Source organism: Pelophylax lessonae (genome assembly GCF_965119305.1).
Source record: "Pelophylax lessonae genome assembly, chromosome: 3".
In the NCBI taxonomy this organism is placed as follows: Eukaryota; Metazoa; Chordata; class Amphibia; order Anura; family Ranidae; genus Pelophylax; species Pelophylax lessonae.
The window spans coordinates 95,953,330-95,973,694 of record NC_138770.1 but is presented as its reverse complement, the minus strand read 5'-3'; the positions used below and the strand labels follow the sequence as shown (position 1 = coordinate 95,973,694).

Below are 20,365 nucleotides of genomic sequence, written 5' to 3'. Positions count from 1 at the left end.
TGCCAGTGGCTATAGCTGCTAGCAGTAAAAATGGTGTTCTGCCACCTGGAAAGGGTCCCTGTGCCCCTTGCTGGCAGAACACAATAGCACTGTAAGAGGCATTCCCCCATCTCAACACTGGATGGGTTGATTGAGGAATACATTTTCTTTACTTCCACCCTTGGTGGAAGGTAAGAAAATCAAATCCTCTGTGGGCTGCCTTGCTAATTCATTGGTGCCCAGCCTGCAACCCATTGGCACTTATTGTGCAACCCTCAGGGCCCCTGTAGATAATGTTTAGTCAGTGTTTTGACAATGTAAATGTTAGTGTTTTTGCTACCTAGGTTCTTACTCAGACGAGTGAAGAAAAAGTATTCATTAGCCTGAGTTCTACTAGTTAAATAGTTTGGTTTATTTCCTTCACACATCTATAAGGAGGGGCAATGTGAAAATGGCCATCAAGTAGTCAGAGAGGCCACTGGCCAAAAATATGGGCTGTAGAGGAGGACCTGATGTTGTCCTACATGCCAGAAACTGGTCAAGTCTGGAGATGCGGTGCAGCCTGCCCTGAAGTAAATCACCTATGGGTCGGAGATAAAATTTATACTTTAATTTTCTGATGCCTGATCCTCATCTCTTTGGTGCCTATCGTGTGGCCCTCAGGGCTCCTGGCGACAATTGTCTTTTGGCTTTGTTACCTGGGTTCTTACTGGTCAGTGTTAATTTGTAAAGGGACTGTAATAGCCGTGATCCGTAGCCTTCTCATGTATTGTCCATGACTGTCTCCTGAAGCGTTGCACATTCCCCCCTAACAACCCCTGTAGCACTCTTCCTTCAGGCTCTGACCATCTTTTGTAGCACTGCTGTAGTCTCTGACCATGTCTAATAGCACAACTGTAGTATCAGACCATCTTTTAATACTCATGTAATCTCTGACCATCTCTTGGATTGCTCCTGTAGTACAGGCAAAAAGAAACAAAAAAAAAAAAGGGCACACCGACCTAGCGCATTATCCTCAATAATATGGCTTTATTAGTACAACATAAAAAATGGCTACTCTCAAACAAAGGTAGGAAATAATCATGTCAAGCTCAATCGCTCCAGTGTCAGGAATAGTCCATGTATTAGTCCATAGTCCTGTTAAGATGATTGATGCGTTTCGAGGCTTAGCCTCTTCCTCAGAGCCACCTGAGGAAGAGGCTAAGCCTCGAAACGCGTCAGCCATCATCTTAACAGGACTATGGACTATTCCTGACACTGGAGCGATTGAGCTTGACATGATTATTTCCTACCTTTGTTTGTGAGTAGCCATTTTTTATGTTGTACTAATAAAGCCATATCTTTGAGGATAATGCTTTAGATCGGTGCACTCTTTTTTTTTTTTTTTGTTTCTTTTTCTGTAGTACTGTTGGACTACCCCAGTCCTTTTAGGGCAGCAAGACTCTAGCCATCTGAGACGCCATATGTGAGTCCCGTGGGAAGTGTGGTCGGGGAGCTTGGATTCTAAGCGCAGGAGAAAGGTGGTATCACCATATTGTTTTGGAATTGCTACTGTAGTCTCTGACCATATCTCATAGCACATCTGTGGTATCGGACCATGTCTCACAGCACAGCTGTGCTGTCTGATTACTGTATTCTTTGACTACCTTTACTATTTTTCTATGCTTTCTGTAGGTTCACATTCAATGCTTTTTATGTGTAGCTCTTTCGTGATGTCAAGGGCTACACCTAAGGCCCCCTTTACCCCTTTATTTGGCACCATTGCTTTAATTTGTCTCAAGCCTGGAGTGGTCTTTATAGGTTTTTTTTTTTTTTTTTCAGTTTAAAAATTATGACCACTTTCACTTTCACTCTGTGAAATAAAAATTTGTGCTCATTAAAAATGTTATCCGTCATTTTCTAATTTTTCTTTATTAACCTATGAGATAGAGGTCTTATCGTTTGTTTAGTGCCTAAATCTACTGTGCCCCAAAAAATGCCTCTCTCCCACAGCCTGTGACATAGAACAACACTGTAATAAAGAAAAATACACATAAATACAATAAAAAAGCTTTTCTCAAATACTCGCAGCACTGCAGTAGAGAGATGTGAACAGAACTGTTTAAGATAATTGTAAATTATCCTTTTTTATAGGGCTGTATGGCATAAAAATCTGGCTGTGACCCAGGATAAATGTTTAGGGGGTCACTCCTCAGGCTGACAAGGTCTGATGAGTTGGATGCCGCTGACTAGTGAGGGTGCAGGCTGAGGAGAGTTCTGTCCAGACCCAAAGCACACTGCAGACATAGAAAGGGATAGTACGGCTGCACAACTTGCCCAGCCAGAGTGGTTAGCAGATAAAAGCGGCCTCAGCTGTATTCATCCGGGCCACGTCCCCCAACGTGTTTCGTCCTGCCTGCTGGGTAAGGTGTTTGGCGGCCAGGTTATCTCTTCCTATTTCTGCAGCATAAAAATCTGGTGTATTTCTTCACCCGGGAGCCACGGGTGCTGCGCATAGTTGTCCTTAGAAATCATAGGCTGTATGCAGGTATACATGCTGTATACATGGGTACATGCATTAATGTTGTGGGTGGTCAGCTTCAAGTGGAGAGTGCTCAGAGATGTAATCCAGTCGTGTATGAGGGTAAGGGCTTCCTTGGTCAGGATATACAGAAAAGGATTCCCACACAGGGGTAGAAAACACTATTCCAAAGCAAAAGTCCATCAAAACAAATATAGGCCCCCTGGTTAATTGATAGACCTCACTGGGTCTGCTCCAGTCCTGCAGGCATGTTCCCTGACCGCCTGCTTCTCCTCTCTCAATGCCAACCACCTAAATAACCCAGGGAAGACCCATTATACCCCAGGTGGGGAGCAAGGTGTGGCCGACGCTGAACCCCTTGCTGCCTAAAAACCTCTCACTGCCACCCATTTACCTTAAGAACTTCAAGATTCTATGTGGCAGATACACACCATCAATAACTGACCGGGGCTGTATATCGCGTACCCCCCCCCCCCCCCACTCTGTTGGAACCCATGGGTTCGAACACCAGCTATTAAACAGGGGGTTCTAGAAAGGCCATCTGCATTTTTCTGGTTACAAGCAGCCCTGTGCTCCACTTGAACTAAAAATCTTGGAGGGCCAGGAACCGACGGGTACCCCCTGAATTACGATCCTTAGCCTGGGCCATTCATTTTTAGGGAGCATGGTCTGTTATGAGCCAGAAGTGGCATCCCAGCAAGTATTACCATAGAGCAGTGAGGGCGAACCTTGGCACCCCAGATGTTATGTAACATTTTCCATGGTGCTCATGCACTCTGCAGTGCAGTCGACCATCATGGGAAATGTAGTTCCAAAACATCTACGGTGCCAAGGTTCACTGTCATAGAGCCTCCTAGGCCCACTTAATGGCCAAACACTCTCACACCACAATCCTATAATTTCCCTCTGCCGGAGTCAGCTTCCGACTTAACTAGACCACTGGGGGTTCTTCTCTGCCTACCACTTGTGACAAGACAGCCCCCACACCTATGCTCGAGGCATAGGTCTGGACCACAAACTCTTTGCTGAAGTCTGGGGCCACCAATACAGGCTTTTTACACAGGGACTCCTCCAGACTTGAAGCAGAAAGCTGCTTCAGACTCAGGATTCTACCTAATCACTACAGAGGAGCTTTTGGCCTTGGTGAGGTCAGTTAAGAGTGCTGCCATTGTGGCAATGTTTGGGATGACCCTCCAATAGTACCCAACCATGCCTAGCAAGGTTCTCACTTGTTTCTTGGTGGCAGGAGCAAGCCAGTTTTTAATGGCTTCTACCTTAATGGGCCCCGCCCAATGGTGTATCCCAGAAACCGGGCCTCTTCTAACCTTAATGGCACACTTCTCTGGGTTTGCGGTTAAGCTGGCATTTCTAATGGGATTTACGACCGCCTGGATTTTGGGTAGGCGACTTTCCCAATCTGTGCTCCAAATAATCACATCATCTAGATAGGATACAGAATAGTGTTGATGTGGGCTTGAGGGATCTTGAAACTGCAGACCCAGCAACCAAGTCCTCTGCCGCAAAGTAGTGTTTCACTAGAACATCGTTCGAATTTGGATTCGATTCCCTCACCTACCTCTGCAACTCAGGAGGTAGAGCTCTCAGGAACCAGTCCATCACAACTCTCTCCACTATTTGGGGCCCTGTGAGTATCTCAGGCTGCAGCCGCCGTTTAACCACTTAACCCCCGGAAGATTTTACCCCCTTCTGACCAGGGGTTTTTTTGCGATTCGGCACTGCGTAACTTTAACGGACAATTGCGCGGTCGTGCGACGCTGTACCTAAATAAATTTGACGTCCTTTTTTTCCCACAAACAGAGCTTTCTTTTGGTGGTATTTGATCACTTGTGCGATTTTTTTTTTTGATCATGCGCTATAAACAAAAAAATGGCGTCAATTTTGCAAAAATAACAATATTTTTCACATTATTTTTATATGAAATTCCCCAAAAAAAAAATGTAAAAATCAAAATTTTTTTTAACATTTTAGGACAATTTGTTTTATGCTACATATGTTTGGTAAAAAAAAAAAAATCGCAAAAAGCGTATTTTGATTGGTTTGCGCAAAAGTTATCGCGTTTACTAACAAAGGGAAAGATTTTTGTCATTTTTGGTGGGTTTTTTTTAATGCGTAATGGCGGCGATCTGCAATTTATTTTATTTTTATTTTTTTTGTGTGGTACTGCGACATTGCAGCGGATAGATCGGACCCTTGACTGACATTTTGACACTTTTGGGGTTACCAGTGACATTACTACAGTAATCAGTGCTATACATATGCACTGTTACTGCAAAATGACACTGGCAGGGAAGGGGGGGTTAAGTGTGTCCCTAGGGGCGTGTTTCTAGCTGTGATTGGACATGGCTACTGGTGTAGGAACAGTGATCAACGGTCCTACATAGTAGAACCGTATGATCACTATTCCTACACAGGGGAGAATGACAGGCGGCCTGTTTACATTAGCCGCCTGCCTTTCTCCCTCTCCACGACAAACGCCGAGTGACGCACGGACTTCCGAGGGGGCAGGGGTGCGCTCGCCCGCTATTGGCTCACAAACTAGTGACAGGCAAGTGACGTGCCAGTACGTCACTTTGCCTGGCCGGGGCTGACCGCCGCAGTATATGTACTTGCGGCGGTCGGCAACCGGTTGACTAGGTCATACATTTGGGAACGGGAGGGTCCATCTCCCTTGAAACACCAGCTGTGTACTCCCTGCGCTCTCACTGCGATGGTGACCCCCAGACGCAGCAAGATCTCCGGTTTTAGGCCCGTTTCACACTTGTGTGACCTAAAAGTCACGCAATTTTACTGTGACTTTATTTTTTTTAACCCGATTTTGCCTGGGCTTGAAGCTATGTCTATGGACCGCAAAACGCATCAAAGTCGGACCAATGTAGTGCAGGGACTACTTTGAAGTCATTGCAACTTTAAAGTCGCACATATATGAGTAGTACTCATTGGAAATCATGGAGTACGACTTGTCATGCGACTTTGCAGTCCCAAATTGCAGGACAAGGTGCACAAGTGTGAAAAGGGCCTTAGTTTGACATAATCCCGGGCGCCCTCCGTGGACAAAGTCAAAGTAGACCTTTTGGGAGTCGGCTGCCAACAGTGGTGTTGCAATGTTTTTTTTTTTTTTTCCAACATTTTTGGCCTTTTTGTTCTGTGAAAACGATACTCCAAATTGAACTATTCCCAATAAATGAGGACTTTTGTCTGAAGCTGCAGCCCGGTTGCAGATTCACCTTGCCACTAGATGAATTTAGGTTAATTCTCTGTACAGACGACTTAGTTGGGTAAATTATCTTCGGGATACCTGCCTAGTATCACCTTTCACACCATAGACTGACACCCGTCCTCTGACTATCCTACACCGGGGTGGCCCCCCTCAGGTCAGGCCCCTAGACACGATCCCCTGTACTCACGATACTGGTTTTCGAGGGTCTCCAGTGTCTCTACCCCTACAGTCAGTTCTCCTGGACCTCCGGGTTCTGGTCCTCAGGCCGACTGCCTGTGAACGCATGCCACTGCTACAGAGGAGGAGGCAGCTGCCACCCTCCCTCTGGGACTCTGCTCACCAGCCAAAGGCCCCACAGCACACGGGCTCCTGGCTTTTAAACAGTATCTCATAATGCACTGAGACAGCCAGTCTTTACCAATCACTGGGACTGTATCAAGACCTGTGTACTCATTGGTCAGGTTTCCTCCCACTGTCCAACATGCTTCCCTATTGGACCAGGGTGAAACACTATCTAGACATAATGAACCACACATTGAGCAGACCTAACAAACAGACCCTGCTCTCTGGTAGGCAGAAAGCAATATAGATTTCCCTGCTTCCCCTCTGATAGGCAGACAGAGCCAAAAACTATACTCTCACTAGCACCTACCTAAACTAAAAAAAAAAAAGTTTTTCTTATTTTCTGTTATAAAATGTTGTAAATAAGTAATTTTTCTCCACTGATGTGTGCTGATGAAGCAGCAATGATGGGCACTGATGAGATGGCACTGATATCCAGCACTGATGAGGACTCGGAGGCACTGATATCCAGCACTCATGTGATGACACTGATATCCAGCACTGATGAGGACTCAGAGGCACTGATATCCAGCACTGATGAGGACTCGGAGGCACTGATATCCAGCACTCATGAGATGACACTGATATCCAGCACTGATTAGATAGCACTGATATCCAGCACCGATGAGATGACACTAATATCCAGCACTGAACTGATGAGGACTCGGAGGCACTGATATCCAGCACTGATGAGATGGCACTGATATCCAGCACTGATGAGATTACACTGATATCCAGCACTGATGAGGACTCGGAGGCACTGATATCCAGCACTCATGAGATGACACTGATATCCAGCACTGATGAGGACTCAGAGGCACTGATATCCAGCACTGATGAGGACTCGGAGGCACTGATATCCAGCACTCATGAGATGACACTGATATCCAGCACTGATGAGATAGCACTGATATCCAGCACCGATGAGATGACACTAATATCCAGCACTGATATCCAGCACTGATGAGGACTCAGAGGCACTGATATCCAGCACTGATGAGATGGCACTGATATCCAGCACTGATGAGATGACACTGATATCCAGCACTGATGAGGACTCAGAGGCACTGATATCCAGCACTGATGAGATGACACTGATATCCAGCACTGATGAGGACTCGGAGGCACTGATATCCAGCACTCATGAGATGACACTGATATCCAGCACTGATGAGGACTCAGAGGCACTGATATCCAGCACCGATGAGATGACATTAATATCCAGCACTGATATCCAGCACTGATGAGGACTCAGAGGCACTGATATCCAGCACTGATGAGATGACACTGATATCCAGCACTGATGAGGACTCCGAGGCACTGATATCCAGCACTGATGAGATGGCACTGATATCCAGCACTGATGAGATGACACTGATATCCAGCACTGATGAGGACTCAGAGGCACTGATATCCAGCACTCATGAGATGACACTGATATCCAGCACTGATGAGGAGGCACTGATATCCAGCACTGATAGGCACTGCTGGGCACTGTTAATCAGGGCACTGAATATCTGTGTAGATGTCCCCACTGAGGAAAAGCCGCTGATCTGCTTTCCTCTCCTCACATGTTGTCAGTGGGAGGAGAGGAATGCTGATAACTGGCATTTCCTTGTTTACATGTTATTAGCTGTGATTGGACACAGCTGCAGACATCTCAAGTCTCCCGCATTTCGCCCTGCACTCACGGACACCCGCGGGCGCAGGGCGATATCCCGGTGTTCCGTGAGAATTACCTACCCGTGAGAAAAACCTACCCCTCGTCACTTCCGGTGCACGGCACTGTATGTAATGCGGCGGTTACATTAAAATAACTGTGCTGCAATACGAGTCATCTCCGCTCCTGTCCCGGTCACTTCCCTGCTATCGGATAGTAAATATAAAAGCGGCGGCGGGTGTATGAAAACATACATCACGGAGCCGAGAGCCGCTTTTATATTTACTTGCCGAGAGCAGGGAAGTGACCGGGACAGGAGCGGAGATGACTCGTATTGCCGCACAGCTGTTTTATGCAACCGCCGCGCGGGTAGGTTTTGTTTACGGTACACCGACATATTTCCATACTAGTGCGCATGCGCACTAGTCAGCTTCTCAGTTCTTCCATCAGGTATCCGGAGCTCTGAGCATGCGCAGTGCTGCGCTGCTCATCTGTTCCTGGCTGGAAGTGACGAGGGTAGGTTTTTCTCACAGGGTAGGTAATTCTCACGTTACACCGGCAGGGCTGAGGACGGAAGTGTCAAAGGCCAGCTCAGATGTCATTACTGAGAACAGAGCTGCTGTTTCCCACGTAGTACCGGCTCACAGGCGGAGTGATATCAAGTGCACTCCGCCTGTGGGAGGAGGAGTCATACTGAAGAAGCGTGCGACTCTGCTCTCTACTGCAGCCGTGTGCTTCCTCTGTATGACTCCTCCTCTCACAGGCAAAGTGCACTTGATATTACTCCGCCTGTGAGTCGGTACTACGGAGGAAACAGCGGCTCCATTCTCACAGTCTTGACAGCTGAACTTTGACACTGCTGCCCTCAGCCCTGCTGGGATATCCACAGAGCCCAGCATACCACAGAGACCGGCACCACAGAGCCCAGCATACCACAGAGACCGGCATACCACAGAGACCGGCACCACAGAGCACAGCACCACAGAGCACAGCACCACAGAATCCGGCATACCACAGAGACCGTCACCACAGAGCCGAGCATATCACAGAGCCCGGCACCACAGAGCCCAGCATATCACATATCACAGAGCCCAGCACCGCAGAGACCGGCACCACAGAGCCGAGAATACCACAGAGACCGGCACCACAGAGCCCAGCACCACAGAGACCGGCACCACAGAGACCGGCACCACACAGTCGAGCATACCACAGAGACCGGCACCACAGAGACCGGCACCACAGAGACCGGCACCACAGAGCCCAGCATACCACAGAGACCGGCACCACAGAGACCGGCACCACAGAGCCGAGCATATCACAGAGACCGGCACCACAGAGACCGGCACCACAGAGACCGGCACCACAGAGACCGGCACCACAGAGCCCAGCACCACAGAGACCGGCACCACAGAGACCGGCACCACAGAGACCGGCACCACAGAGCACAGCACCACAGAGCACAGCATACCACAGAGCACAGCACCACAGAGCACAGCACCACAGAGCCCAGCATACCACAGAGCCCAGCATACCACAGAGCCCAGCATACCACAGAGCACAGCACCACAGAATCCGGCATACCACAGAGACCGTCACCACAGAGCCGAGCATATCACAGAGCCCAGCACCGCAGAGACAGGCACCACAGAGCCCAGCACCGCAGAGACCGGCACCACAGAGCCGAGCATATCACATATCACAGAGCCCAGCACCACAGAGACCGGCACCACAGAGACCGGCACCACAGAGCCGAGCATATCACAGAGCCCAGCACCGCAGAGACAGGCACCACAGAGCCCAGCACCGCAGAGACCGGCACCACAGAGCCGAGCATATCACATATCACAGAGCCCAGCACCACAGAGCCCAGCACCACAGAGACCGGCACCACAGAGACCGGCACCACAGAGCCGAGCATACCACAGAGACCGTCACCACAGAGCCCAGCACCACAGAGACCGGCACCACAGAGACCGGCACCACAGAGCCGAGCATACCACAGAGACCGTCACCACAGAGCCCAGCACCACAGAGACCGCCACCACAGAGACCGGCACCACAGAGCCGAGCATACCACAGAGACCGGCACCACAGAGCACAGCACCACAGAGCCCAGCACCACAGAGCCCAGCATAATCTGCAAAATAAGTAGAAAAGGTATGTGCATTAGCGTGTGTAAATTGTTGCAATATGTTTTTAATACCCAGTTGTGTTTTGTCATAATAATATGTCATGTCCTTGTTCATACATGTATAAATAAGGACATGACATTTTCTGTCAGCCTAAGTCACATGTGCTAGGGGTGCAACTATCCCCCCCCCCCCCCCCCCGCACATAACTGTAACTATCTCAGCATGCACAGTGTTTCTGACTCCTCCCACCATCACCACTTCAAATCATTGTGGTGATGGTGGTTAGAGTGTTCCTTTATTATATCCCAGAAGAAGTAACCCTCTGTATACTGATTTCATTTCATCCTCCTCTGGTTGTGTTAAATTGGGGAGGGGGGGGGGGCACGGAGTGCCACCTCCCTGAAATGAGTTTTTGCAGGTGGGATGTCTGCAATCCTGAGAAAGGAGAAAAAAAAAAAAGAAATAATATATAAAAAAAAGAAATTGAAAGAAGGAAGCGCCTAGAGGGGTGTCCAACTGGCGGCCCGCCAGCTGTTGTGGAACTACAAGTCCCATCATGCCTTTGCCTGTGGGAGTCATGCTTGTAACTGTCAGCCTTCCAATGCCTCATGGGACATGTAGTTCTGCAACAGCTGGAGTTTGACACCTCACTCAGGTTCAGTTCATGATGTCTTTCTACAAAGGGCGCTTTTCCTTTATTTGTGAATTCCAGGTAAAGGTCCCCTTTAAGGGAAACCGATCCAGAGACAGCCATGTTCTTCCTGAAAATACCAGTTGCCTGGCTGCCATGCTGATCCTCAAGTGTTCATACACTGACACTATCAGTTCCTTGATCTGTAGAATAGTTCCAGCTCTGGATGACAGCCAGGCAATCAGCATTTCCAGAAAGAACAATGGCTACTCCTTATTTCCATAGTATAATCACTTGCACACTCGCTGCTGCTATTTCGTCAGCACTACGCTGTTCCTATAGCAACCGCATTAGCAGTTTTGTATAAAGGAACCTGGTTGCTATGCAACAGCGTTTGCTGTACACGAGCTCGTGGTGGGACTACAGGGCCCATCATTCCCTCTACGTCATATGATATCACAGGGAACGCCCCCTGAGCCTGTTTCCATGGTAAAAGACTTCGGCACGGCCCATCTAATTTTCCTACAGGCGTCATCGCTTCCTCTGCGCCAATCCCTGCTTTGCGCGAGGCGTCACCCCAGCAACAGGTCGGCGCTTATTGGTTGGCAGCTGCTGGTCCGACGAACGCCTGTCCTATAGCAGCCGTCAGTCCACTATGGAGCTAAGAAGCCATTGGCTAGCGCTGGCAGCTGGGGCGGGGCTAGAGACCGGCAGCTGGCGAGTATACCGGGACGTGTGTGGATGCTGTGACCGAGCAGAGCTCATCACCCCCGACCATGGATTTCCTGAGGTCGCTCAGCCACCCGGAGGAGATCTACAACCTAATCAGGTTCAAGATGGGCGGCTGCCAGGCGGTGATGCCCAAGATGGAGCAGGTGTGTGAATCCTGAATACCTGTCATGTATATCTCCTCTGATCTGTCCTGTGCTATCCTGTATACCTGTCATGTATATCTCCTCTGATCTGTCCTGTGCTATCCTGTATACCTGTCATGTATATCTCCTCTGATCTGTCCTGTGCTATCCTGTATACCTGTCATGTGTATCTCCTCTGATCTGTCCTGTGCTATCCTGTATACCTGTCATGTGTATCTCCTCTGATCTGTCCTGTGCTATCCTGTATACCTGTCATGTATATCTCCTCTGATCTGTCCTGTGCTATCCTGTATACCTGTCATGTATATCTCCTCTGATCTGTCCTGTGCTATCCTGTATACCTGTCATGTATATCTCCTCTGATCTGTCCTGTGCTATCCTGTATACCTGCCATGTATATCTCCTCTGATCTGTCCTGTGCTATCCTGTATACCTGTCATGTATATCCCCCTCTGATCTGTCCTGTGCTATCCTGTATACCTGCCATGTATATCTCCTCTGATCTGTCCTGTGCTCTCCTGTATACCTGACATGTGTATTCCCCCCTCTGATCTGTCCTGTGCTATCCTGTATACCTGCCATGTGTATTCCCCCCTCTGATCTGTCCTGTGCTATCCTGTATACCTGTCATGTATATCTCCTCTGATCTGTCCTGTGCTATCCTGTATACCTGTCATGTGTATCTCCTCTGATCTGTCCTGTGCTATCCTGTATACCTGCCATGTATATCTCCTCTGATCTGTCCTGTGCTATCCTGTATACCTGTCATGTATATCCCCCTCTGATCTGTCCTGTGCTATCCTGTATACCTGCTATGTATATCTCCTCTGATCTGTCCTGTGCTATCCTGTATACCTGACATGTGTATTCCCTCCTCTGATCTGTCCTGTGCTATCCTGTATACCTGACATGTGTATTCCCCCCTCTGATCTGTCCTGTGCTATCCTGTATACCTGCCATGTGTATTCCCCCCTCTGATCTGTCCTGTGCTATCCTGTATACCTGTCATGTATATCTCCTCTGATCTGTCCTGTGCTTTCCTGTATACCTGTCATATATATCTCCTCTGATCTGTCCTGTGCTATCCTGTATACCTGTTATGTGTATTCCCCCTCTGATCTGTCCTGTGCTATCCTGTATACCTGCCATGTGTATTCCCCCTCTGATCTGTCCTGTGCTATCCTGTATACCTGCCATGTGTATTCCCCCTCTGATCTGTCCTGTGCTATCCTGTATACCTGCCATGTGTATTCCCCCTCTGATCTGTCCTGTGCTATCCTGTATACCTGCCATGTATATCTCCTCTGATCTGTCCTGTGCTATCCTGTATACCTGTCATGTATATCTCCTCTGATCTGTCCTGTGCTATCCTGTATACCTGCCATGTATATCCCCCTCTGATGTGTCCTGTGCTATCCTGTATACCTGCCATGTATATCTCCTCTGATCTGTTCTGTGCTATCCTGTATACCTGCCATGTATATCTCCTCTGATCTGTCCTGTGCTATCCTGTATACCTGCCATGTATATCTCCTCTGATCTGTCCTGTGCTATCCTGTATACCTGTTATGTGTATTCCCCCTCTGATCTGTCCTGTGCTATCCTGTATACCTGCCATGTGTATTCCCCCTCTGATCTGTCCTGTGCTATCCTGTATACCTGTCATGTATATCCCCCTCTGATCTGTCCTGTGCTATCCTGTAAACATGTCCCGTTTGGTTTCAATGCCCTTAGCTAAGCTCCTCCTCTGATTACAATGTTGATCCCTGGTGATTGGTCAGTGTGTAGAGTTGGGAGGGTGATATGGAAGTGGGGGGAGGGGCTTGTTTTGGGTCGAGACAGGCAGACAGTTGGTAGTGTTAAGCCTCGTACACACGTACAGATCGTCGGCCGAACGATTAGCCGTCTTTTGTCCAGGGCTGTCCTGTCCGCTGAAAAGAGCAAAAGACTGCACACGAATTTTGTCGGCCAACAACAGCCGACTGCAGAAGTGATGTCATGTGATGGTTAACTTTCCGTGTGTTTTTTCTTCTCTGAGCATGCCCAGTCTTGCTAATCTGCTGTCTGTCGGCCGAATTCTGTACTGACTGGCGAACAATCAGCCGTTCTGGTGACAGCCAACAAAAATTTTAATGCCTGCACACCAGATTCTGTTCGGCTGAAAGTGCGCTGTCGGCTGTCGGAAGCATCATTCTAACAAGCCTACAATCGGCCGATCGGTCGCCGGCCGAATATTTACGGCCGACAATCGGTACATGTGTACGGGCCTTTAGGAGGTGAGGGGTGACAGCTCTACTCTGATCCTGTGTAGGTCAGCAGGGGCAGTGTACTTACCTCTGTGATATCCGGAGGGGTGCGCACACTTCGATTCCGGGGCAGTGTACTTACCTCTGTGATATCCGGAGGGGTGCGCACACTTTGGTTCTGGGGCAGTGTACTTACCTCTGTGATATCCGGAGGGGGGCGCACACTTTGGTTCCGGGGCAGTGTACTTACCTCTGTGATATCCGGAGGGGTGCGCACACTTTGGTTCCGGGGCAGTGTACTTACCTCAGTGATATTCGGAGGGGGCGCACACTTTGGTTCCGGGGCAGTGTACTTACCTCTGTGATATCCGGAGGGGTGCGCACACTTTGGTTCCGGGGCAGTGTACTTACCTCTGTGATATCCGGAGGGGGCGCACACTTTGGTTCCGGGGCAGTGTACTTACCTCAGTGATATTCGGAGGGGGCGCACACTTTGGTTCCGGGGCAGTGTACTTACCTCTGTGATATCCGGAGGGGTGCGCACACTTTGGTTCCGGGGCAGTGTACTTACCTCAGTGATATTCGGAGGGGGCGCACACTTTGGTTCCGGGGCAGTGTACTTACCTCTGTGATATCCGGAGGGGTGCGCACACTTTGGTTCCGGGGCAGTGTACTTACCTCTGTGATATCCGGAGGGGGCGCACACTTTGGTTCCGGGGCAGTGTACTTACCTCAGTGATATCCGGAGGGGTGCGCACACTTTGGTTCCGGGGCAGTGTACTTACCTCTGTGATATCCGGAGGGGGCGCACACTTTGGTTCCGGGGCAGTGTACTTACCTCTGTGATATCCGGAGGGGTGCGCACACTTTGGTTCCGGGGCAGTGTACTTACCTCTGTGATATTCGGAGGGGGCGCACACTTTGGTTCCGGGGCAGTGTACTTACCTCAGTGATATCCGGAGGGGTGCGCACACTTTGGTTCCGGGGCAGTGTACTTACCTCTGTGATATCCGGAGGGGTGCGCACACTTTGGTTCCGGGGCAGTGTACTTACCTCTGTGATATCCGGAGGGGTGCGCACACTTTGGTTCCGGGGCAGTGTACTTACCTCTGTGATATCCGGAGGGGGCGCACACTTTGATTCCGGGGCAGTGTACTTACCTCTGTGATATCCGGAGGGGTGCGCACACTTTGGTTCCGGGGCAGTGTACTTACCTCTGTGATATCCGGAGGGGTGCGCACACTTTGGTTCCGGGGCAGTGTACTTACCTCTGTGATATTCGGAGGGGTGCGCACACTTTGGTTCCGGGGCAGTGTACTTACCTCTGTGATATCCGGAGGGGTGCGCACACTTTGGTTCCGGGGCAGTGTACTTACCTCTGTGATATCCGGAGGGGGCGCACACTTTGATTCCGGGGCAGTGTACTTACCTCTGTGATATCCGGAGGGGTGCGCACACTTTGGTTCCGGGGCAGTGTACTTACCTCTGTGATATCCGGAGGGGGGCGCACACTTTGGTTTCGGGGCAGTGTACTTACCTCTGTGATATCTGGAGGGGTGCGCACACTTTGATTCCGGGGCAGTGTACTTACCTCTGTGATATCCGGAGGGGTGCGCACACTTTGGTTCCGGGGCAGTGTACTTACCTCTGTGATATCCGGAGGGGGCGCACACTTTGATTCCGGGGCAGTGTACTTACCTCTGTGATATCCGGAGGGGTGCGCACACTTTGGTTCCGGGGCAGTGTACTTACCTCTGTGATATCCGGAGGGGTGCGCACACTTTGGTTCCGGGGCAGTGTACTTACCTCTGTGATATCCGGAGGGGGGCGCACACTTTGGTTTCGGGGCAGTGTACTTACCTCTGTGATATCCGGAGGGGGGCGCACACTTTGGTTTCGGGGCAGTGTACTTACCTCTGTGATATCTGGAGGGGTGCGCACACTTTGATTCCGGGGCAGTGTACTTACCTCTGTTATATCCGGAGGGGGGGGGGCGGCAGTCCTTGCCACATGTCAGAAGGAGCCGTCAAACGGGATCAAACCATCTTCTACTGGTGTCTCTGTAGGACAAAGCAGCTGTTGTGTGTAAAGAAAGGGTTAATATGGGGAGATGTGTGACCCCGCCCACAGAGCATGAAAACATTGGGGAGGGGGCGGGGCCCTGTGGGTGTGTTGTCACTGTGTTGTGAAGCCCCTCTCATGCAGAGTGTTGTCCTGTCAGCGTCTATGGGCACTCACCTTCCTCTGTGCCCTGCTGGGGGGCGCCGCTCCTGACTTCCCTGTCCCCGGAGGGAGACGTTTCCTCCCCCCACAAGTTGGGCCCATGGCCAGCATCAACTGCAAGGTGGCCGCCTCTCTGTTCAAGAGGACGCTGTGCCTGTCCCCGGCCCAGAAGGCCAGCGGGCAGAGGTCTCTGCTGACGGTCAGCAGGCTGCAGGAGAGGGGGCTGAGGGAGGGCCGCACCGTGCACAAATGCTTTGCCCCCCACAATGTCCCCCTCTGCAGGTTTCATGCCGTCTCTTTACCCCGACAGGACTCCATGAGCCCCAGCCTGCACACCTGCTACAAGTACCTGAATGAGACCAGCCGCAGCTTCGCCGCCGTCATCCAGGCCCTGGACGGAGAGCTCCGGTGAGTGCAACGCTTAACCCCCTCACTGGGGGGGGGGGACCCACACACACCACTACTGGGGGGGGCAACCCACATGCCTGGACCCACAAACACCACCACTGGGGGGGACCCACATACCTAGACCCACACACACCCCCACTGGGGGGGACCCACATACCTAGACCCACACACACCCCCACTGGGGGGGACCCACATACCTAGACCCACACACACTCCCACTGGGGGGGACCCACATACCTAGACCCACACACACTCCCACTGGGGGGGACCCACACACACTCCCACTGGGGGGGACCCACATACCTAGACCCACACACACTCCCACTGGGGGGGACCCACATACCTAGACCCACACACACCCCCACTGGGGGGGACCCACATACCTAGACCCACACACACTCCCACTGGGGGGGACCCACATACCTAGACCCACACACACTCCCACTGGGGGGGACCCACATACCTAGACCCACACACACTCCCACTGGGGGGGACCCACATACCTAGACCCACACACACTCCCACTGGGGGGGACCCACATACCTAGACCCACACACACCACCACTGGGGGGGACCCACATACCTAGACCCACACACACTCCCACTGGGGGGGACCCACATACCTAGACCCACACACACAACCACTGGGGGGGACCCACATACCTAGACCCACACACACCACCACTGGGGGGGACCCACATACCTAGACCCACATACCTAGACCCACACACACCACCACTGGGGGGGACCCACATACCTAGACCCACACACCCCCACTGGGGGGGACCCACATACCTAGGCCCACACACACCACCACTGGGGGGGGACCCACATACCTAGACCCACACACACCACCACTGGGGGGGACCCACATACCTAGACCCACACACACTCCCACTGGGGGGGACCCACATACCTAGGCCCACACACACCACCACTGGGGGGGACCCACATACCTAGACCCACACACACCCCCACTGGGGGGGACCCACATACCTAGACCCACACACACTCCCACTGGGGGGGACCCACATACCTAGACCCACACACACTCCCACTGGGGGGGACCCACATACCTAGACCCACACACACTCCCACTGGGGGGGACCCACATACCTAGACCCACACACACTCCCACTGGGGGGGACCCACATACCTAGACCCACACACACCACCACTGGGGGGGACCCACATACCTAGACCCACACACACTCCCACTGGGGGGGACCCACATACCTAGACCCACACACACAACCACTGGGGGGGACCCACATACCTAGACCCACACACACCACCACTGGGGGGGACCCACATACCTAGACCCACATACCTAGACCCACACACACCACCACTGGGGGGGACCCACATACCTAGACCCACACACCCCCACTGGGGGGGACCCACATACCTAGGCCCACACACACCACCACTGGGGGGGGACCCACATACCTAGACCCACACACACCACCACTGGGGGGGACCCACATACCTAGGCCCACACACACTCCCACTGGGGGGGACCCACATACCTAGGCCCACACACCCCGCTCACCCTGACACAAATACTGTGACCCTCAGGATTGGAAAGTGTTAGAAAAGCCCCCCTTGTGGGTGGGGCTGCTCTGCACTGTAAGGGGTTAAATGCTGTTTTTTGTCTAGAGGAACATTTAGAAGGCACACACCCCTCCCTCCCCTCTCCCATCAAAGCTGGAACCATCCACTGCTAGCTAGAACTAAAGGCAGAACTTTTATTTTGGATAGATTCAGTATGAGCCCTGTCAGATATATATTTTGGTTTATGTTTCCCATTGGAGGAGGATTTCCCTTCACTTCCTGTCCCATAGCCACAGCAGGACGTGAGGAAATCCCTCCAAAGTAAAGGAATCCCTGGTTGTCACCGCAACTAGTGTCCCCATTGGAGAGATTTCCCTTCACTTCCTGTCCCATAGCCACAGCAGGACGTGAGGAAATCCCTCCAAAGTGAGGAAATCCCTGCTTGTTACCTGAATTGGTGTCCCCATTAGGGAGATTTCCCTTCACTTCCTGTCCTATAGCAACAACAGGACGTGAGAGGAAATCCCGCCAAAGTAAAGGAATCCCTGGTTGTCACCGCAACTAGTGTCCCCATTGGAGAGATTTCCCTTCACTTCCTGTCCCATAGCCACAGCAGGACGTGAGGAAATCCCTCCAAAGTGAGGAAATCCCTGCTTGTTACCTGAATTGGTGTCCCCATTAGGGAGATTTCCCTTCACTTCCTGTCCTATAGCAACAACAGGACGTGAGAGGAAATCCCGCCAAAGTAAAGGAATCCCTGGTTGTCACCGCAACTAGTGTCCCCATTGGAGAGATTTCCCTTCACTTCCTGTCCCATAGCCACAGCAGGACTTGAGGAAATCCCTCCAAAGTGAGGAAATCCCTGCTTGTTACCTGAATTGGTGTCCCCATTAGGGAGATTTCCCTTCACTTCCTGTCCTATAGCAACAACAGGACGTGAGAGGAAATCCCGCCAAAGTAAAGGAATCCCTGGTTGTCACCGCAACTAGTGTCCCCATTGGGGAGATTCCAATTTTCAACTATCAAAGTTAGAACCATATAGCTTAAAGTAGAACTAAAAGCAGAACTTTTCTTTTCAATTTTTAAATGGAGTAAGGGAGGGTTTATAACCCCTGTCAGTTTTTTTCACCATCTATGTCCAACTGGGGAGATTTCCCTTCACTTCCTGTCCCATAGCCAAACAGGAAGTGAGAGGAAATCTCTCCAAAGTAAAGGAATCCCTGGCCGTCACCAGAATTGGTGTCCCCATTGGGGGGATTTCCCTTCACTTCCTTTCCCATAGCCAAACAGGAAGTGAGAGGAAATCTCTCCAAAGTAAAGGAATCCCTGGCTGTCACCAAAATTGGGGTCCCCATGGGAAGATTTCCCTTCACGTCCTTTTCCATAGCCACAACAGGACAGGAGCAGAAATCTCTCCAAAGTGAAGGAATCCCTGGCTGTCTCCAGAACTAGTGTCCCCATTGGGGAGATTTCTCTTCACTTCCTGTTCCATAGCAACAACAGGAAGTGAGCAGAAATCTCTCTAAAGGGAAGGAATCCCTGGCTATCTCCAGAATGAGTGCCCCCATTGGAATATCTCCCTTCACTTCCTGTCCTGTAGCCACAACAGGACCTGAGAGGAAATTTCTCCAAAGTGAGGGAATCCCTAGTGGTCACCAGAATTAGTGTCCCCATTGGGTAGATTTCTCCTTTTTACCTGTTCTGGTGACCACCCAAAATTCACTTTTGTTGATAGTAAACCAGACAAATAGAGGGGTGACACAGAGAGCAATAAAATCTGACAGGGGGTCTAATCCCTCTCCCCTCCTTCCTCCTTTAGGCCGCCCATACACTGTGTGAATTGGGGGGGGGGGGTTCCTGATGAAATAGGACGGGTTCTCTTAGTAGGCGTCCCCCTGCCTGACATCCTGTGATTTGAATAAATTGTGGGTACAATTGTTGGCTGATCTGTAGCTGTATCCAATCAGACGCAGCCATCATTCATGTTTTCTGTCATTGGCCAATAGCAGAGCAGGGTGATTGGTATGTCCGTGCTGTGTAGTGTGGGTGGAGGATAGTTTATGGGAAGCTCCACCTTCTCTCCCAGAGACTCCTCCCCCAGAGCTATTCCTTGGGTGCTCTGCCTGATGTCATCAGCTACAACACAGGACCCTGCATTATAAGTGAGGACGATGAGAGCCCGCCAACTAAGCAGATCATTGGAGGAAGGAGAACGGCAGCTGCCACGCAGGGGGGAATTCAGAGGGGTAAAATAATATGGCAAAAACCAGCATTTAACCCTTCCTGTGCAGGGGAGCCCCCACTGTGAGAGTGGTCTTACCTTTCCCCGGAGCTCAGGAGACTGGGACTTTCCTCCTGTCAGTGGTCATACAACGGGCAGATCACCCAATCACATGGGAAACATTAATACTTCCCCCATTGTCTGGGATCCCTCTCTGACACTGAGGGGGGTTAATAAACCTGGAGAGTGCAAAATCTGGTGCAGCCAATCAGCTTCTAACTTCAGCTTTTTAACCAATTGCTTACCGGACACTTTCACCCCCTTCCTGCTCAGGC

At 50.9% G+C, this 20,365-nt stretch overlaps 1 protein-coding gene across 2 annotated transcripts in view; it reads left to right on the top strand.

Moving 5' to 3' along the window:
* The first annotated feature begins 11,191 nt into the window (after positions 1–11,191).
* The window catches only part of LOC309551583 (squalene synthase-like), a 36,378-nt gene continuing 27,204 nt past the window's right edge, over positions 11,192–20,365 (top strand). Inside the window, exons 1-2 of one of the 2 annotated variants that reach the window (XM_082252222.1) lie at positions 11,192–11,378; positions 16,158–16,255. In XM_082252222.1, the coding sequence (XP_082108348.1) occupies positions 11,280–11,378; positions 16,158–16,255 (197 nt within the window). In that variant the 5' untranslated portion in view covers positions 11,192–11,279. Of the gene's footprint in view, positions 11,379–15,779; positions 16,256–20,365 lie in introns of those variants that run through there. The other variant, XM_082252221.1, reaches the window with a different exon arrangement.